Source organism: Orcinus orca, chromosome 5 (assembly GCF_937001465.1).
Source record: "Orcinus orca chromosome 5, mOrcOrc1.1, whole genome shotgun sequence".
Classification (NCBI taxonomy): Eukaryota; Metazoa; Chordata; class Mammalia; order Artiodactyla; family Delphinidae; genus Orcinus; species Orcinus orca.
Genome location: NC_064563.1, coordinates 81,378,331 through 81,395,920, shown reverse-complemented (window position 1 = coordinate 81,395,920; position 17,590 = coordinate 81,378,331). Strand labels below are relative to the sequence as shown.

General features: G+C 39.4%; 1 protein-coding gene across 1 annotated transcript in view; it reads left to right on the top strand.

The window, feature by feature from the left end:
- The window catches only part of FAM162A (family with sequence similarity 162 member A), a 37,302-nt gene that overhangs the window by 10,921 nt on the left and 8,791 nt on the right, over positions 1–17,590 (top strand). The window contains exon 2 of the mRNA XM_004278561.4: positions 16,046–16,168. Within this exon, the coding sequence (XP_004278609.1) occupies positions 16,046–16,168 (123 nt within the window). The remainder of the gene's footprint in view (positions 1–16,045; positions 16,169–17,590) is intronic.

Genomic DNA, 17,590 nt, shown 5'->3' with positions numbered 1-17,590 from the left:
TTTTTTCTCTCTGGAATTTACTATCTAACTATATATATACATATATATACGTATATATGTATATTTTTCCCCCTTCCTCTAGTAGAATGTAAGTTCAGCTGGCATAGATTTTTATCTGTTTTTTATACTGCCTGGAACAACACCTGACAAGTAGTATTTGTTGAATGAATAAATATCTCCAAACGTGCATTTGTGTGACTGACAGTAAGTAGGTGTACATGGTAACATTTTTGCTTTATCATTATTACCCAAACTGAGCTGAGAGGCAGCTTGTCTCTTATTCTCCTAAACTGCCTCTGTTCTAATTAAGAGGGATGGGGAAGGACAGTACCTAAGGAGATAAATATTGATTCTTTTTCTGTTTCCTCTTTAGACAGTAGAGCTCACTGCCAGTTAACTTTGTTGCTTTCCGTCTCAGCACCTGCCAGAAGGCAATGGGACAGGATGGTGTGAGATGGGAATTTATAGGTCACATTAAACCAGTGGTTCTCTGGGGAAGATGAAAAAGTCGAGATGGATGGTGGTGATGGTGGCACAACAATGTGAATGTACTTAATGCCACAGCCCTGTACACTTAAAAATGTTTAGAATGGTAAATTTTGTGTTATATGTATTTTACCACAGTTTTTTTTTTAAAAAAAAACCCAAACACAGTGGTTCTCAAAGTGTAGTTTCAAACCAGCAGTAGCAGCTTCACCTAAGATCTTGTTAGAAATGCAAATTCCCAACCTTCAACCCAGAATTGTTGATTCCACAACTGGAGGTAGGTGTGCCTAGTGATTTGCATTTTAACAAGCCATTCTGGTGGTTCTGATGCATACTGAAGTTTGAGAGTCACAGCATTGAATACTTGTTTTAATCCTTAGAGCTATGGAAAACTTTTGAAGAGGTTCATAGAATTTCTTCATGCCCTGATAACTGTGTAAAATTACCTTGATCAGAAATACTGACCACCTTAGGGGTAAAATTGAAGTGCTCTGGAAATGTTTTGAGGATTAGTGCTTTAAGTAATGTTTCAAGAAACAAACTTAACGCTTAGAGTGCCTGCTGTGTTTCAAGCATCTTGCCAAATGCTCTCACACTTGTTTTCCATTTAACCCTCAAATCAGCCCTGGTGAAGTAAATACTACATTATCTATTATACATTTAAAACAAGCCGAGATCAGTTATAATTTATCTACTTTTCTTACAGTGTATACTTACTGTCACTAGGTGGCACTGGTGGTGTGGTTACTCAGACCCAGGCAAAGCTTTCTGGGACTACCTGCCTAGAAAACTGAAATAAATGAGGCCTTTTATGAAAGAAATCAGACTGCAGACAACCACAAATCTTGATACAAGTAGAGGTTCTAACTTAAGGTATGTCAGAGTTAGGACCTCTGAAAATTCACTCCTATAAAAAGCAATGAAAACATTACCATAAAGTCTTAAAATCAACTTTTTCAGAACTCTAGGAAATAACCAGAGGCTTGTGACAGTCTGTGTGGCATTTATCGAAGAAAATGACTTCATGGTAAGGGCAACAAGGCTAATGGAGTTTTAACTGATTCCTGTCTCCTCTTGGCTTCACAGTAGCCTTGAAAACTAATACCTCAAAATTGCAGTAGCTCTAAAAACCTAGCAGACACTGAAGAAGGCAGAATGGATTTGGAGCTCCCCCAGACCCCTAGCCCCAGAGGACTGTTACTATTTGGCCTGTGTGGCAGTTCCATGGAAATGCTCACTCACAGGGCTTGCCTTTTTTTTTAATTAACCTGACTCAGAGCTAATACAATTCGAACAGCTTCTTTCTCACCCACCCCAGAGCATGCCCCCAAATGCACACATAGCCCTCCAGCAAAGGCAGGCAAACTTATTGGTGCAAGGCATTTAAGGAAGTCTCTGTCCAGTTATTAGTGGACTACTAAGCTAACATAGAACATAGACTTCTGTGGCAAAACACAACAAAGAATATTGGGGAATACAGAGCATTGGAAATAGAATTGAGAGTCTGGAAATAAACCCTCATATTTATGGACAAATGATTTTCTATATTGTGTCAAAACAATTCAACAGGGGAAAGAATAGTCTTTTCAACAAATGGTGCTGGGAGAATTGGATATCCATATGCAAAAAAATGAAGTTGGATTCCTTCCACACATAATATACCAGTATTAACTGAAAATGGATGACAGATCTAAATGTTAAAGCTAAAACTGTAACGTTCTTAGAAGATAACATAGGAGTAAACCTTTGTAACCTTGTATATGACACCAAAAGCTCAAGCAACAGAAGAAAAAATGGATAAGCTGGACTTCATCAAAATTAAAAATTTATATATTTAAAGGACATCATCAGGGACTTCCCTAGTGGCACAGTGGTTAAGAATCCGCCTGCCAATGCAGGGGACATGGGTTCAAGCCCTGGTCTGGGGAGATCCCACATGCCACGGAGCAACTAAGCCCATTCACCACAACTACTGAGCCTGTGCTCTAGAGCCCGTGAGCCACAACTACTGAGCCTGCGTGCCGCAACTACTGAAGCCCACACACCTAGAGCCCATGCTTTGCAACAAGAGAAGCCACCACAACGAGAAGCCTGCACACCGCAATGAAGAGTAACCCCTGCTCATCGCAACTAGGAAAGCCTGCATGCAGCAACGAAGACCCAACGCAGCCAAAAATAAAAAAATAAATTTATAAAAACAAATAAATAAAGGACATCATCAGGACTTCCCTGGTGGTCCAGTGGGTAAGAATCCACGCTTCCAATGCAGGGGGCCCAGGTTCCATGCCTGGTCAGGGAACTAGATCCCACATGCATGCCACAACTAAGAAACCCACGTGCTGCAACTAAGCCCACGTGCTGCAACAAGAACCAGCACAGTCAAAAATAAATAAATAGGGCTTCCCTGGTGGCGCAGTGGTTGAGAGTCCGCTTGCTGATGCAGGGGACGCGGGTTCGTGCCCCAGTCTGGGAGGATCCCACATGCTGCGGAGCGGCTGGGCCGGTTAGCCATGGCCGCTGAGCCTGGGCCTCCGGAGCCTATGCTCCACAATGGGAGAGGCCACAGCAGTGAGAGGCCCACCTACCGCAAAAAAAATAAAAATTAAAATTAAGGATGTCATCAACATGAAAAGACAACCTGCGAAGTGGAGAAAATATTTACAAATCGTATATCAGACAAGGAACTTGTATCTAGAATATATAAGAATGCTTATAACCCGATAACAAAAAGACAACCAAGTTAAGAAATGAACAAAGAAGCTGAATGAACATTTCTCCAGAGAAGATATACAAAGATCCAATAAACATGTGAAAATATCCTCATCCTCTTTACCCAGTAGGGAAATGCAAATCAAGACTATGTTGGGAAGGAAGAAATTTTCCTCTACACTTCTTGGTTCTTGTGGCTGGTCTAAGAATTAAGTTGACATGAGACATAATGAGTTGACATTAACTAACATGTATACATGAGAGAGACACTGGAAAACTGAGTAATCTGCTGAAATGGCTGAAACCCTCACCTTAAATACCATCTTCAAGTAAAGACAAAGAGGATGTTGGAAGTAGGGGTTTGAAACTTCAAAGGGGAGGAAGGCAATTGACATGGAGATGGAATAGCAAATGTTTGGTAAATAAATGTTTGCTGGGCCATGCAGAGACAATGGGAAACAGGGTGGACTCTGATGTCCAGGCTGTTTCCACCACCACACTTAGCCCATATTCTTTACAGATATCTCTGATGATAGCTCTCTTCCTGGAATAGACCCTCTATCTACATTTTTTTTAGGAAATTAGGGGAAGGCTAAAGTGTCTTCCTGAGTCTTCTGGGCCTTGATTGTTTTCAGCTAAAATAATCCACATGCCAAAGAAGACATTTTGGGGTGGCAAATTTCGCTTCTCTACGATCACAGTGAGCTACCATGTCACACCCACTAGGATGGCTTTTTAATTAACAACAACAAAAAAACAAGGCAGGATGTAGAGAGATTGGACCCCTCATACATTGCTGATGGAAATGTAAAATGTAAACACTTGGAAAAGAGTCTTGAAGTTTCTCAAACAAGTAATTCTGTGGAGTTGCCATATGACCCAGTACTTTCACCTCTTACTATATGCCCCAAAGAAATTAAAATAGATGTTTACTCAAAAACTTGTATACAAATGTCCATATCAGCATTATTCATAATAACCAAAAAGTGAAAACCACTTAAATGTCTATCAACTGACTAATGTATAAACAAAATTTTGGATATCCATGAAATGGGATAAAATTTATCAGTTAAAAAAATCAAGTACTGAGTACTTCCCTGGTGGTCCAGTGGTTAGGAATCCGCCTTCTGATGCAGGGAACGCGGGTTCAATCCCTGGTCAGGGAACTAAGATCCCATATGCCGTGGGGCAACTAAGCCCATGCCCCACAACTACTGAGCCTGTGTGCTCTAGAGCCTGTGCGCCACCTCTAGAGAGAAGCACGTGCGCCACAATGAAAGATCCTGCATGCTGCAATGAAGATCCCACGTGCGGCAACTAAGACCAGACACAGCCAAATAAATGAATAAATAAATAAATAAATAAATATTTTCAAAAAATCAAGTACTGATAAATGCTACAACATGGACAAACTTTGAAAACATGCTAAGTGAAAGAAGCCAGTTAAAAAGGCCACATATTGTGTGATTTCATTTATATAATTAAATGCTGTAGTAGTGATCAGTACATAACTTTGTGTACATAGAAAAAACTACTGAATTGTATACTTTATTTTTTATTTAGTATATATATTTAAAATTTTTTTACTTTATATTGGAGTATAGTTGATTTACAATGTTGTGTTAGTTTCAGGTATACAACAAAATGATTCAGTTATACATACCTCTGTTCTTTATCAGATTTTTTTTCCCATTTAGGTTATTATAGAATATTGAGGAGAGTTCCTTGTGCTATACAGTAGGTCCTTGTTGATTATCTATTTTATATATAGTAGTGTGTATATATTAATCCCAAACTCCTAATTTATCCCTCCCCTCCACCTTTCCCCTTTCGTAACCATAAGTTTGTTTTCCAAGTCTGTGATGCTATTCCTGTTTCATAAATAAGTTCGTTTGTATCATTTCTTTATGTTCCACATCTAAGTGATATCATATGATATTTGTCTTTCTCTGTCTGACTTACTTCACATAGTATGATAATCTTCAGGTCCAGCCATGTTGTAGCAAATGGCATTATTTCATTTTTTTTTTTTATGGCTAGTATTCCATCGTGTATATATACCACTTCTTTTTTTTTTTTTTTTTTTTGCGGTACGCGGGCCTCTCACTGTTGTGGCCTCTCCCGTTGCGGAGCACAGGCTCCGGACGCGCAGGCTCAGTGGCCATAGCTTACCGGCCCAGCCGCTCCGTGACACGTGGGATCTTCCCGGACCGGGGCACAAACCCGTGTCCCCTGCATTGGCAGGCGGACTGTCAACCACAGAGCCACCAGAGAAGCCCTACTACTTCTTCTTTATCCATTCATCTATCATTGGACATTTAGGTTGCTTCCATGTGTTGGCTATTGTAAATGGTGCTGCATTGAACATTGGGATGCATGTATCTTTTCAAATTGTGGTTTTTCTCTGTATATGCCCAGAAGTGGGATATGTGGATCACACAGTAGCTCTATTTTTAATTTTTAAAGGAAACTCCATACCTTTCTCCATAGTGGCTGTACCAATTTACATTCCCACCAACAGTGTAGGAGGCTTCCCTTTTCTCCACACCCTCTCCAGCATTTATTGTTTGTAGACTTTTTGATGATGGCCATTCTGACTGGTGTGAGGTGATACCTCACTGGAGTTTGGATTTGCATTTCTCTAATAATTAGCGATGTTGAGCATCTTTTTATGTGCTTTTTGGCCATCTGTATGTCTTCTTGGAGAAATGTCTATTTAGGTCTTCTGCCCAGTTTTTCATTGGGTTGTTTGTTTTTCTGGTACAGTAAGTCCCCTACATACGAAACTTCAAGTTGCGAGCTTTCGAAGATACAAACGTGCATTCGCATGTACAGTCACGTAAGTTAGTTCATGTGTCTGGCGTTCATTGTCACGTGCGTGCATCCGGTACAAGTGGTTGTGCTTTTATGTTCTGTACAGTACTATACAGAGTACAGTAGTACAGTGTCTTTATTTCAAGCTAGATCTGCAAGAGAATGACTTCATTGAACTCCTTGCTATGCAACACAAGGAGCTTACTAATGAAGACCTGATGGAATTGGAGGCCGAGAGAAAGTACGAAGAGAGACAAGAGGAAGAATAAGTAACTGAAGAACTGAAGAGATTTATGATGCAGGAAATGACAAGGGGATTTTCTTTATTTGAGGAGGCACAGGACCCAAACGTAGAATGGTACAGAAAGGTTGCAGCAGCTGTTCAGAATGCAGTCCAGTGCTACTGTGTCATCTATGACAAGAAAAGAAGAGCTACTACCCAGACATCGCTGGATTGTTTTTTCAAGAGGGTAGATAGAATTGAATCCAGCAAGGAACCAGAACCTGTGCCATCAATGTCAGGCATGAGTGAAATTGCAGCTTGCCCTCCGTCTCCTATTGCTGACGATCCTTCAGCTCTACCATTTCCCACCTCCTCTCCCTCCTCTAGTCAGTAAGTCTTCTTGCCTTTTCTCTTGATGCCAGCCCGTGTATGCCAGCTGTTGTACTGTACTACTCTACTTTTCAAGGTACTGTACTGTGACATTAAAAATGATTTCTTTATTTTTTGTGTTTGTTTTTTGTGTATTATTTGTATGAAAAGTATTATAAACCTTTTACAGTACAGTACTATATAGCCAGTTGTGTTAGTTGGGTATCTAGGCTAACTTTGTTGGACTTACAAACAAATTGGACTTACAAATGCACTCTTGGAATGGAACTCGTTCGTATGTAGGGAACTTACATTGAGCTGCATGAGCTATTTGTATATTTTGGAGATAGCTGCATGAGCTATTTGTATATTTTGGAGATTAATCCCTTGTCGGTTGCATTGTTTGCAGATATTTTCTCCTGTTCTGTGGGTTGTCTTTTTATTTTGCTTATGGTTTCCTTTACTGTGCAAAGCTTATACGTTTAATTAGGTCCCATTTGTTTATTATTATTTTTTAAACAAAATGTTGGGGGTAGGAGTTTATTAATTATTTATTTTTGCTGTGTTGGGTCTTTGTTTCTGTGCGGGGGCCACTCTTCATGTCTGTGCGCAGGCCTTTCACTATCGTGGCTTCTCTTGTTGAGGAGCACGGTCTCCAGACGCGCAGGCTCACGGGCCTAGTTGTTCCGTGGCATGTGGAATCTTCCCAGACCAGGGCTCGAACCCGTGTCCCCTGCATTAACAGGCAGATTCTCAACCACTGCGGCACCAGGGAAGCCCTATTATTGTTTTTATTTTCATTACTCTAGGAGGTGAATCCAAAAAGGTATTACTGCGATTTATGTCAAAGAGTGTTCTGCCTATGTTTTCCTCTAAGAGTTCTATAGTATCCAGTTTTACATTTAGGTCTTTAATCTATTTTGAGTTTATTTTTGTGTATGGTGTTAGGGAATATTCTAATTTCATTCTTTTACATGTAGCTGTCCCAGCACCACTTATTGAAGAGACTGTCTTTTCTCCGTTGTATATTCTTGCCTTCTCTGTCATAGATTAATTGACCACAGGTGCATGGGTTTATTTCTGGGCTTTCTGTCCTGTTCCTTGATCTATATTTCTGTTTTTATGCCAGTACCATATTGTTTTAATTACTGTAACTTTGTAGTATAGTCTGAAGTCAAGGAACCTGATTCCTCCAGCTCCATTTTTCTTTCTTAAGATTGCTTTGGCTATTTGGGGTCTTTTGTGTTTCCATACAAATTTTAAAATTTTTTGTTCTAGTTCTGTGAAAAGTGACACTGGTAATTTGAAACAGATTGCACTGAATCTTTAGATTGCCTTGGATACGATAGACATTTTGACAATATTGATTCTTCCAATCCAAGAACACGGTATATCTTTCCATCTGTTTGTGTCATCTTTGATTTTTTTCAAGGGTGCCTTATAATTTTTGGAGTATAGGTCTTTTGTCTCCTTAGGTAGGTTTATTCCTAGGTATTTTATTCTTTTTGATGCAGTGGTAAATGAGATTGTTTCCTTAATTTCTCTTTCATTGTTAGTCTATAGAAATGCAGCAGATTTCTGCGTATTAATTTTGTATCCTGCAACTTTACCAAATTCATTGATGAGCTCTAGTAGTTTTCTGGTAGCATCTTTAGGATTTTCTGTGTATAGTATCTTATCATCTGCAAACAGTGACAATTTTATTTCTTCCTTCCAATTTGGATTCCTTTTATTTCTTTTTCTTCTCTGATTGCTGTGGCTAGGACTTCCAAAACTATGTTGAATAAAAGTGGCTAGAGTGGACATCCTTGCCTTGTTCCTGATCTTAGAGGGAATGCCTGCAGCTTTTCACTGTTGGGTATGATGTTTGCTGTGGGTTTGTCGTATATAGCCTTTATTATGTTGAGGTAGGTTCCCTCTATCCCCACTTTCTGGAGAGTTTTTATCGTAAACTGGTGTTGAATTTTGTCGAAAGCTTTTTCTGCATCTATAGAGATGATCATATGGTTTTTATTCTTCAGTTTGTTAATGTCGTGTATCACACTGGTTGATTTGTGGATATTGAAAAATGCTTGCATCCCAGGGATAAATCCCATTTGAACATGGCATATGATCCTTTTAATGTATTGTTGGATTTGGTTTGGTGGTATTTTGTTGAGGATTTTTGCATGTATGTTCATCAGGGATATTGGCCTGTAATTTTCTTTTTTGTGTGATATCTTTGTCTGTTTTTGGTATCAGGGTGATGGTGGCCTTATAGAATGAGTTTGGGAGAGTTCCTTCCTCTGCAATTTTTTGGAACAGTTTCAGAAGAATAGGTGTTAACTCTTCTCTAAATGTTTGATAGAATTCGCCTGTGAAGCCATCTGGTCCTGGACTTTTCGTTTGTTGGAATTTTTAAATCACAGTTTCAATTTCAGTACGTGTGATTGGTCTGTTCATATTTTCTATTTCTTCCTGGTTTAGTCTTAGGAGACTGTACTTTCTAAGAATTTGTCCATTTCTTCTAGGTTGTCCATTTTATTGGCATATAGTTGCTTGTAGTAGTCTCTTATGATCCTTTGTATTTCTGTGGATTCAGTAGTAACTTCTCCTTTTTCATTTCTAATTTTATTAATTTGAGACCTCTCCTTTTTTTTCTTGGTGAGTCTGGCTGAAGGTTTATCAATTTTGTTTATCTTTTCAAAGAATCAGCTTTTAGTTTCATTGATCTTTGCTATTGTTTTTTTGGTTCTATTTCATTTGTTTCTGCTCTGATCTTAATGATTTCTTTCTGTCTACTAACTTTGGGCTTTGTTTGGTCTTCTTTCTGTAGTTGCTTTACGTGTAAGTTTAGGCTGTTTATTTGAGATCTTTCTTGTTTCCTAAGGAAAGCTTATATTGCTATAAACTTCCCTCTTAGAACTGCTTTTGCTGAATCCCATAGGTTTTGAATTGTTGTGTTTTCATTTTCATTTGTCTCTAGGTATTTTTTGATTTCCTCTTTGATTTCTTCAGTGATCCATTAGTTGTTTAGTAGCATATTGTTTAACCTTCGTGTGTTTGTGTTTTTTGCAGTTTTTTTCTTGTAGTTGATTTCTAGTCTCATAGTGTTGTGGTTGGAAAAGATGCTTGATATGATTTCAGTTTTCTTAAATTTACTGAGGCTTGCATTGTGGCCCAACATGTGATCTATCCTGGAGAATGTTTCATGTCCACTTGAGAAGAGTGTGTATTCTGCTGGCTTCAGATGGAATGCTCTATATGTAACAAGTAATTCCATTTGGTCCAATGTGTCATTTAAGATCTGTTTCCTTATTGATTTTCTGTCTGGATGATCTGTCCAGTGATGTAAGTGGGGTGTTAAAGTCCCTTACTGTTATTGTGTTACTGTTGATTTCTCCTTTTATATCTGTTGATATTTACCTTGTATATTAAGGTACTTCCATGTTGTGTGCATATATATTTACAATTGTTATATCTTCTTCTTGGATTGATCCCTTGATTATTATATAGTGTCCTTCTTTGTCTCTTGTAACAGTCTTTATTTTAAAGTCTATTCTGTCTGATATGAATATTGCTACTCCAGCTTTCTTTTGATTTGCATGGAATACCTTTTTCCATCCCCTCACTTTCAGTATGTATGTGTCCCTAGATCTGAAGTGGGTCTCTTGTAGACAGCATATATACAGGTCTTGTTTTTGTATCCATTCAGCCAGTCTATGTCTTTTGTTTGGATCATTTAATTTGTTTACATTTAAGATAATTGTCAATATATATGTTCTTATTGCCATTTTGTAAATTGTTTTGGGTTTGTTTTTGTAGGTGTTTTCTCTTCCCTTTCTCTTTTGTTCTGTTCTCTAGTGATTTGATGACTAATGTTAGTGTTGTGTTTGGATTCCTTTTCTTTTTTGTGTGTATCTATTGTAGATTTTCAGTTTGCAGTTACCATGAGGTTTTGATGTAGCAGTCTCTCTCTCTCTCCCTCTGCCCTCCTCTATCTCTCTCTCTCTATATATACATACATACATATACACACACACACACACACACACACACACACCCATATATATATATATGTGTATGATTGTTTTAAGTTGCTGGTCTCTGAATTTCAAATGCATTTCCAATATCCTGCATTTTTTGTACTCTCCTCTTCTATCAATTGTTGGGTTTTTTTTTTTTTTTTTTGCAGTATGCGGGCCTCTCACTGCTGTGGCCTCTCCCGTTGCGGAGCACAGGCTCTGGACGTGCAGGCTCAGCGGCCATGGCTCACGGGCCCAGCCGCTCCGCGGCATGTGGGATCTTCCCGGACCGGGGCACGAACCCGTGTCCCCTGCATCAGCAGGCAGACTCTCAACCACTGCGCCACCAGGGAAGCCCCGATTGTTGGTTTTGATATCATATTTGTGTGTGGATGATTTCCTACCTTTACTGTATGTTTGCCTCTACTGGTGAGGTTTCCCATTGGTAATTTTCTTGCTACTAGATGTGGGCTTTTCTGCCGAGAAGTTCCTTTAGCATTTGTCATAAAGCTGGTCTGTTGGTGCTGAATTCTTTTAGATTTTGCTTGTCTGTAAAGCTTTTGATTTCTCCATCAAATCTGAATGAGAGCCTTGATAGGTAGATTATTCTTGGTTGTAGGTTTTTTCCCTTTCGTCACCTTAAATATATCATCACTCCCTTCTGGCCTGCAGAGTTTCTGCTGAAAAATCAGTTGATAACCTTACAGGAGTTCCCTTGTATATTATTTGTTGCCTTTCCCTCGTTGCTTTTAATATTTTCTCTTTGTCTTTAATTTTTGTCCGTTTGCTTACTATGTTTCTCAGCATGTTCCTCCTTGGGTTTAATCCTGTATGGGATTCTCTGCACTTACTGGACTTCGATGACTGTTTCCTTTCCCATGTTAGGGAATTTTTCAGCTATTATCTCTTCAAATATTTTCTCAGGCCCTTTCTCTCTTCTTCTTGGACTCCTATAATGCAAATGTTGGTGTGTTAAATGTTGTCCCAGAGGTCTCTTAAACTGTCCTCATTTCTTTTCATTGTTTTTTTCTTTATTCTGTTCGGCAGCAGTGATTTCCACATTTCTGTCTTCCAGCTCACTTATCCGTTCTTCTGCCTCATTTATTCTGCTATTGATTTCTTTTAGTGTATTTTTCATTTCAGTTATTGTATTGTTCATCTCTGTTTGTTCTTTGTATCTTCTAACTCTTTGTTAAACATCTCTTATATCTTCTCAGTCTGTGCCTCCATTCTTTTTCTGAGATCTTGGATCATCTTTGATATCATTACCCTGAATTCTTTTTCTGGAAGGTTGCCTATCTCCACTTAATTTCATTGTTTTTCTGGGGTTTTATCTTGTTCCTTCATCTGGAATATACTCCTTTGTTGTCTCATTTTATCTAACTTTCGGTGATTGTGGTTTCCACAGGCTGCAGGGTTGTACTTCCTCTTGCTTCTGGTGTCTGCCCCTGGTGGGTGAGGCTGGTCTAAGAGGCTTGTGTAGGCTTTCTGGTGGGAGGGACTGATGCCTGCCTACTGGTGGGTGGAGCTGAGTCTTGTCCCTTGTTGGGCAGGCCTGTGTCAGGAGGTGTGTTTAGAGGTGGCCATGAGCTCAGGAAGATTTTAGGCAGCCTGTCTACCAATGGGTGGGCCTGTGTTCCCACCCTGTTAGTTGTTTGGCCTGAGGCATCCCAGCACTTGCACCTACCGACTGTTGGGTTGGGCCAGGTCTTGTTGTCTAAATGGTGGCCTCCAGGAGAGCTCACACTAATGAGTACTCCCTGGTATCTCTGCCACCAGTGTCCTTATCCCCACAGTAAGCCACAGCTGCCCCCCACCTCCACAGGAGACCCTCCAAGACCAGCAGGTAGGTCTGGACCAGGCTCCTATGAAGTTACGGCCTTTTCCTGGGTCCTGGTGTGCACGAGACCCGTGTGCATCCTCTAAGAGTGGCATTTCTGTTTCCACCAGTCCTGTGGAGTTCCTGCGATCAAGCCCTGCTGGCCTTCAAAGCCAAATGCTCTAGGGGCTCTTCCTTTCGATGCCAGACCCCCAGGCTGGGGAGCCTGGCCCGGGGCTCAGAACTCTCACTCCTGAGGGAGAACCTCTGCGTTATAATTATTTTCCAGTTTGTGGGTAACCCACCCGGTGGGTATTGGATATGACTGTATTGCAGATGCATTCCTCCTACCATCTTGTGGAGCTTCTTCTTTGTCTTTGGATGTAGAATATCTTTTTTGGTAGTTTCCAGTCTTTTTCGTCGATGGTTGTTCAGCATTTATTTGTGATTTTAGTGTTTTTGTGAGAGGAGGTAAGCTCAACTCCTTCTACTCTGCCGCCATGTCTCCAATCCTCCTTTACTTTCAAACTGAGAGTTGTGGTGGATGAGCTTTTTGCCTTCCCCAGATGGTTGAAGCTTACAATTTTTGTTTTTGGAAACCCTACCGCCTCCTTATTTCTATTATTATTTTTGCAAGAAAGGTATAAAGAGAGTTGGAGTGGAGGTGAGATTTGTGATTGAGAAAGCCCTGGACTCCCTTCTCCATCTTTCACCTCTTTCTCTCTGATTGGTTCCTGTCCAGCAGCAGATTGAAGCAGGAGATGATTCTGAATTTTGCACTTTAAAAGGATGAATTTTTGATGTGGAATTATGTATCAATAAGTGTTGTTTTAAACATCTTTAGACATATATAAACATATGCCTATGAGAAGTCCACAGTGATATCTTTTAGATTGCTATGTTTAAAAGTTTTCTTAACAGCAAGAGAAAAAAAAAGCAAGGGAATTATGTTTCTCACCAACTATGGGAGGTCCAGTGCTATAATCACATTTTACTCTTCGTTGCTCTCTTGCATCTCCTTATTGCTTCAAACTCTGAAGGTGCAATGACACTCAATTAGGAGTTGGAATTTCAAAGGTACACACTGTCCACTAACAAATAGATTTTTAAAACTGCTTGAATTCTTCTGTGATTTTTTTTTTTTTTTGCGGTACGCGGGCCTCTCACTGTTGTGGCCTCTCCTGTTGCGGAGCACAGACTCCGGATGCGCAGGCTCAGCGGCCATGGCTCACGGGCCCAGCCACTCCGCGGCATGTGGGATCTTCCCGGACCAGGGCACGAACCTGTGTCCCCTGCATCGGCAGGCGGACTCTCAACCACTGCGCCACCAGGGAAGCCTTCCTGTGATGTTTTAAGCACAAAGCTGTGAGGGCACACTCTTGTTGCATTAAAGGCAAGTCTTGGGCATGTTTTTCTTTGTCACCCAGAGCATCATGGAGGGTCAGGACCCTGGTCAGATTTATCATTGGTGCCTTTCCAGCTTTCTTTTCTGTTTCATTCTACTGCAGTGCTCCCTTTCTTCCATGTCCTAGGACCCTAGGGCTCTTTTGTGATCTTCTGACTGAATCCTATACCAGTCCTGCTCTCTCTTATACCACAACACCCCCATACTTAGAATTATCCCGTTTTACCCTCATCAGAACTGTTTATGGCTGTCTCTGCTTTGAATTCTGATTAATTATTGACATTAAAAATGTTCATGCTAACGCTGAAGGTGAAAATTTCTAAGTTCTTAAGCATGCATTCGTTTTAAGAAGGAATGTGTTTCTTAGGTTTGTTCGCTGAAAAGGTCTGGAAACAGTGACAAACTCAGTAACAATGAACCTCCCTCAGGCATCTCTAAGAACATTTTCTACTTAAAGGAACCAGAGCACTTTGGAGGAATGTCTGATTCCAAATCTGGGGCAGGAAGCATTTAAAATGAGTACAGAACATGTTAGAAAGTAAGGCAGCTATAAATGATTACTGGGCACATGTTGAAAGGACCCAGGAGCCAATTAGAAAGGTCCCCAGTGACTAAAGATAGGAACATCTGGGCATTAAAAAGAAAAATAACTGGAATGGACTGGAGCACATCACATGTGTTAAATGCAAGAGTTCCTTATGTTACTTATAAACAAAAGGTTACCTGTGGAGGTTGCAAGGAAACCAGTTCATTAATTTGAAAACTGGCAAATAAAGGGAAAGAATCAAGCATTTATTCTACATTTCTTATATGACTTTTACCTCAGGATAACCAAATAAGTAGAAAAAAATCCTACCATCTTGCAACCCCTAAGGAAACAGTCACCAGTGTCTGCATAAAACATTGGATGAAAGGTGATGGAGAACTTTATAAGGATGAGTCACACTGATAGTATCTACTGCTCAATCTTAATATCACAAAAAGACAAAATCGATGTATACCTTAGGCTGTCATACGGTAGGGTGTACACAGTACCACCTATGACATTTTCTTGCTAAAAATTCTAACCTGAATCTGATGAAACCTCAAAAATCTGTTTACAAGAAATAGGGGAATTAGAAGAATATGTTAAATAACACCATGGGGAGGCAATCAGCAAAACCTAAAGTGAGGGAAATTCGAACTAATGATCTAGTTTCTTCAACAAATAAATGACAGGAAAAAAAGGAGGGAGAGACCTATACGGCATGCATCAACCGTATTCAGTGTGTGCCCCTATTTAGAATAAATCCACTGTAAAAAAAATTGTGAGTCGGTTGGAGAATTGAATCATAATGTCATTTGATCATAATGTGCTGATATCAAAGGAATATTTTTTAGTTATGTTAATGGTATTCTGGATATGATTTTGAAGTTATTATTGTTTTGAGATAAGTACTGAAGTGTTTATCGATGAACTAATAGGTTGTTGGGGATTTGCTTTAAAATAATCCGGTTGGTGGGAGGGAGTGGGTGGGATTCAGACGACACAATATTGGCCATGTATTGATAATTGCTGAAACTGGGTGGTGAATACATAGTGATTTGTAATACTATTCTCTATAGGTGCTTAGAGTTTAGACTTTAAAAATTAACTGCATACATATACTGTATATGATAACATAGTTTTATACATTTGTATGTATATAAATATATATATAGTTTTAAAATTATACATAAATTGTGACTGTATCTAAAGTTGATTTCTAATTGGAGAATTATGTCTTGGAAGGAACAAGGCTTTCTAAAGAGCCCCTTGCTGGCCATTGCAGCCCCCTACCCAGAGTTTATCAGAACAGTATTGGCAACTTGGCATCTTGTTTTAGCACTTCTGGGAGGTTGCTGATCTTTACCTCAATGGCCAAGGGTCATAATCCATAATATCCCCACCAGAATCATTATTGTTATGATAAGACACATGTGAGAAGTGCTTTTATAAAACTTATAGCCGATAAAATGTTTATGTTGTAAATTTGTGATTTCCTAGTCAGCAAAACATGCATATTTTAAGATAGCACTAAGCATAGCACCTTAAATATAGTACATGTATCTTACATACAGAGTAGGATATTCATTTTTAAGTGAGTTAATCTTTATAAATGAAATTGTATCTTGCAGGTATTTCTCATTTTGAGACATCGATTTCCTTTCTCTGAAACATTTTTCCTCTTTTCTAGGAAGTTATTTTAGGTTCTGTGAAAGAGATGCTTTCTCATCTTTAAGGCTTACCAGAAACTCTGATTTGAAGAGAATAAATGGATTTTGCAACAAACCCCAGGAAAGTCCAAAGCCTCCAACCCGTAAGTTTTTATTAGTCTTTCCAGTTATGGACTAGGCAGCTCCCAAAGACTAGAATAACTTGGAATCAAAAGAACCTAGGGGCTTCCCTCGTGGCACAGTGGTTAAGAATCCACCTGCCAATGCAGGGGACACGGGTTCGAGCCCTGGTCTGGGAAGATCCCACATGCTGTGGAGCAACTAAGCCCGTGCGCCACAACTGCTGAAGCCCGCGTGCCTAGAGCCTGTGCTCCACAACAAGAGAACCCACCGCAATAAGAAGCCCGTGCACCGCAACGAAGAGTAGCCCCCGCTCGCCACAACTACAGAAAGCCCTCTCACAGAAATGAAGACCCAACACAGCCAAAAATAAATAAATAAATTTATGAAAGAAAAGAAAAAAAAGAACCTAAAAGAGAGGTGGTCACAGGGGTCCCTATATCATACCCTATCATGTAGTTCAGGCCTCCCAAATTGTGCTTATATTAGCTGTGCTTACATGTGGCAGTGATTTCTTCATTTTTCTCGTTTGTCATTTTCATCTCTTGCCTCAGGGATTTGACTGGAGCTTTTTATAGGACTATAGATGCACCAAAGTAAATAGTGGTCTAGAAATCATCTTTTAAGGAACCTCAAAGATGAACCAAATCAAAAAATGATGTTTTGGGTAAAATATAATTAGGGCTACGCACTGGCTTGTACATTGACTTTAGCCATGTTTAGTCCTATCCCTAACTCCAAACCCTGTCATTGTCACCACTGTGGAAGAAGGAGCATAATATATAAACTGTAGGGTCCCAGGAACTATTTGCTTGTTGCTTCTTCATGGCAGTGCACTAGGGCTAGGCAGGTATTGGTGAGTGGAAAAGAATTATTCTCAAAGAATATTTATCAAGAGCTTCAGAATGTTTATACCCTTTGACTTGGTATTTCACTTCTGGAAATCTATCCTAAGGAATAATCCCTATATGTGGAAAAAGCTTTGAATATAAAGATGTTCCTATTTATATATATATATATGGAAAATGAGAAATTAGTCTAAATGTTAAGTAATCTGGGAATGATTAATTATATATGTTAGATCTACTTGATGAGGTTGTGCAGCTGTTGGAAATAGGGCTTATAAATACCGCATACTGGCATGGAAAGTGTTTGTCATCATGTTAATGAACAAAGCAGGATACAAAATTTTATATTGTGCGTAAGCACAAGCATGGTACATATAGAAATTACATATATATACATATGTATGGGGATAAGACTTAGGAAACACACCAAAATAAAAATATAGTGATCATGCTATGACAGGAGAATTAGGGGTGGTTTTTAAATTTTTCTTTTTTCACATCTATACTTTCTGAATTGTCTTTAATGAGTATATAGTACATAAATGGAAAAAAATTTTAAAAAACTCTAGAGAAAGTTGTGCCAAGCACTGGAATGGT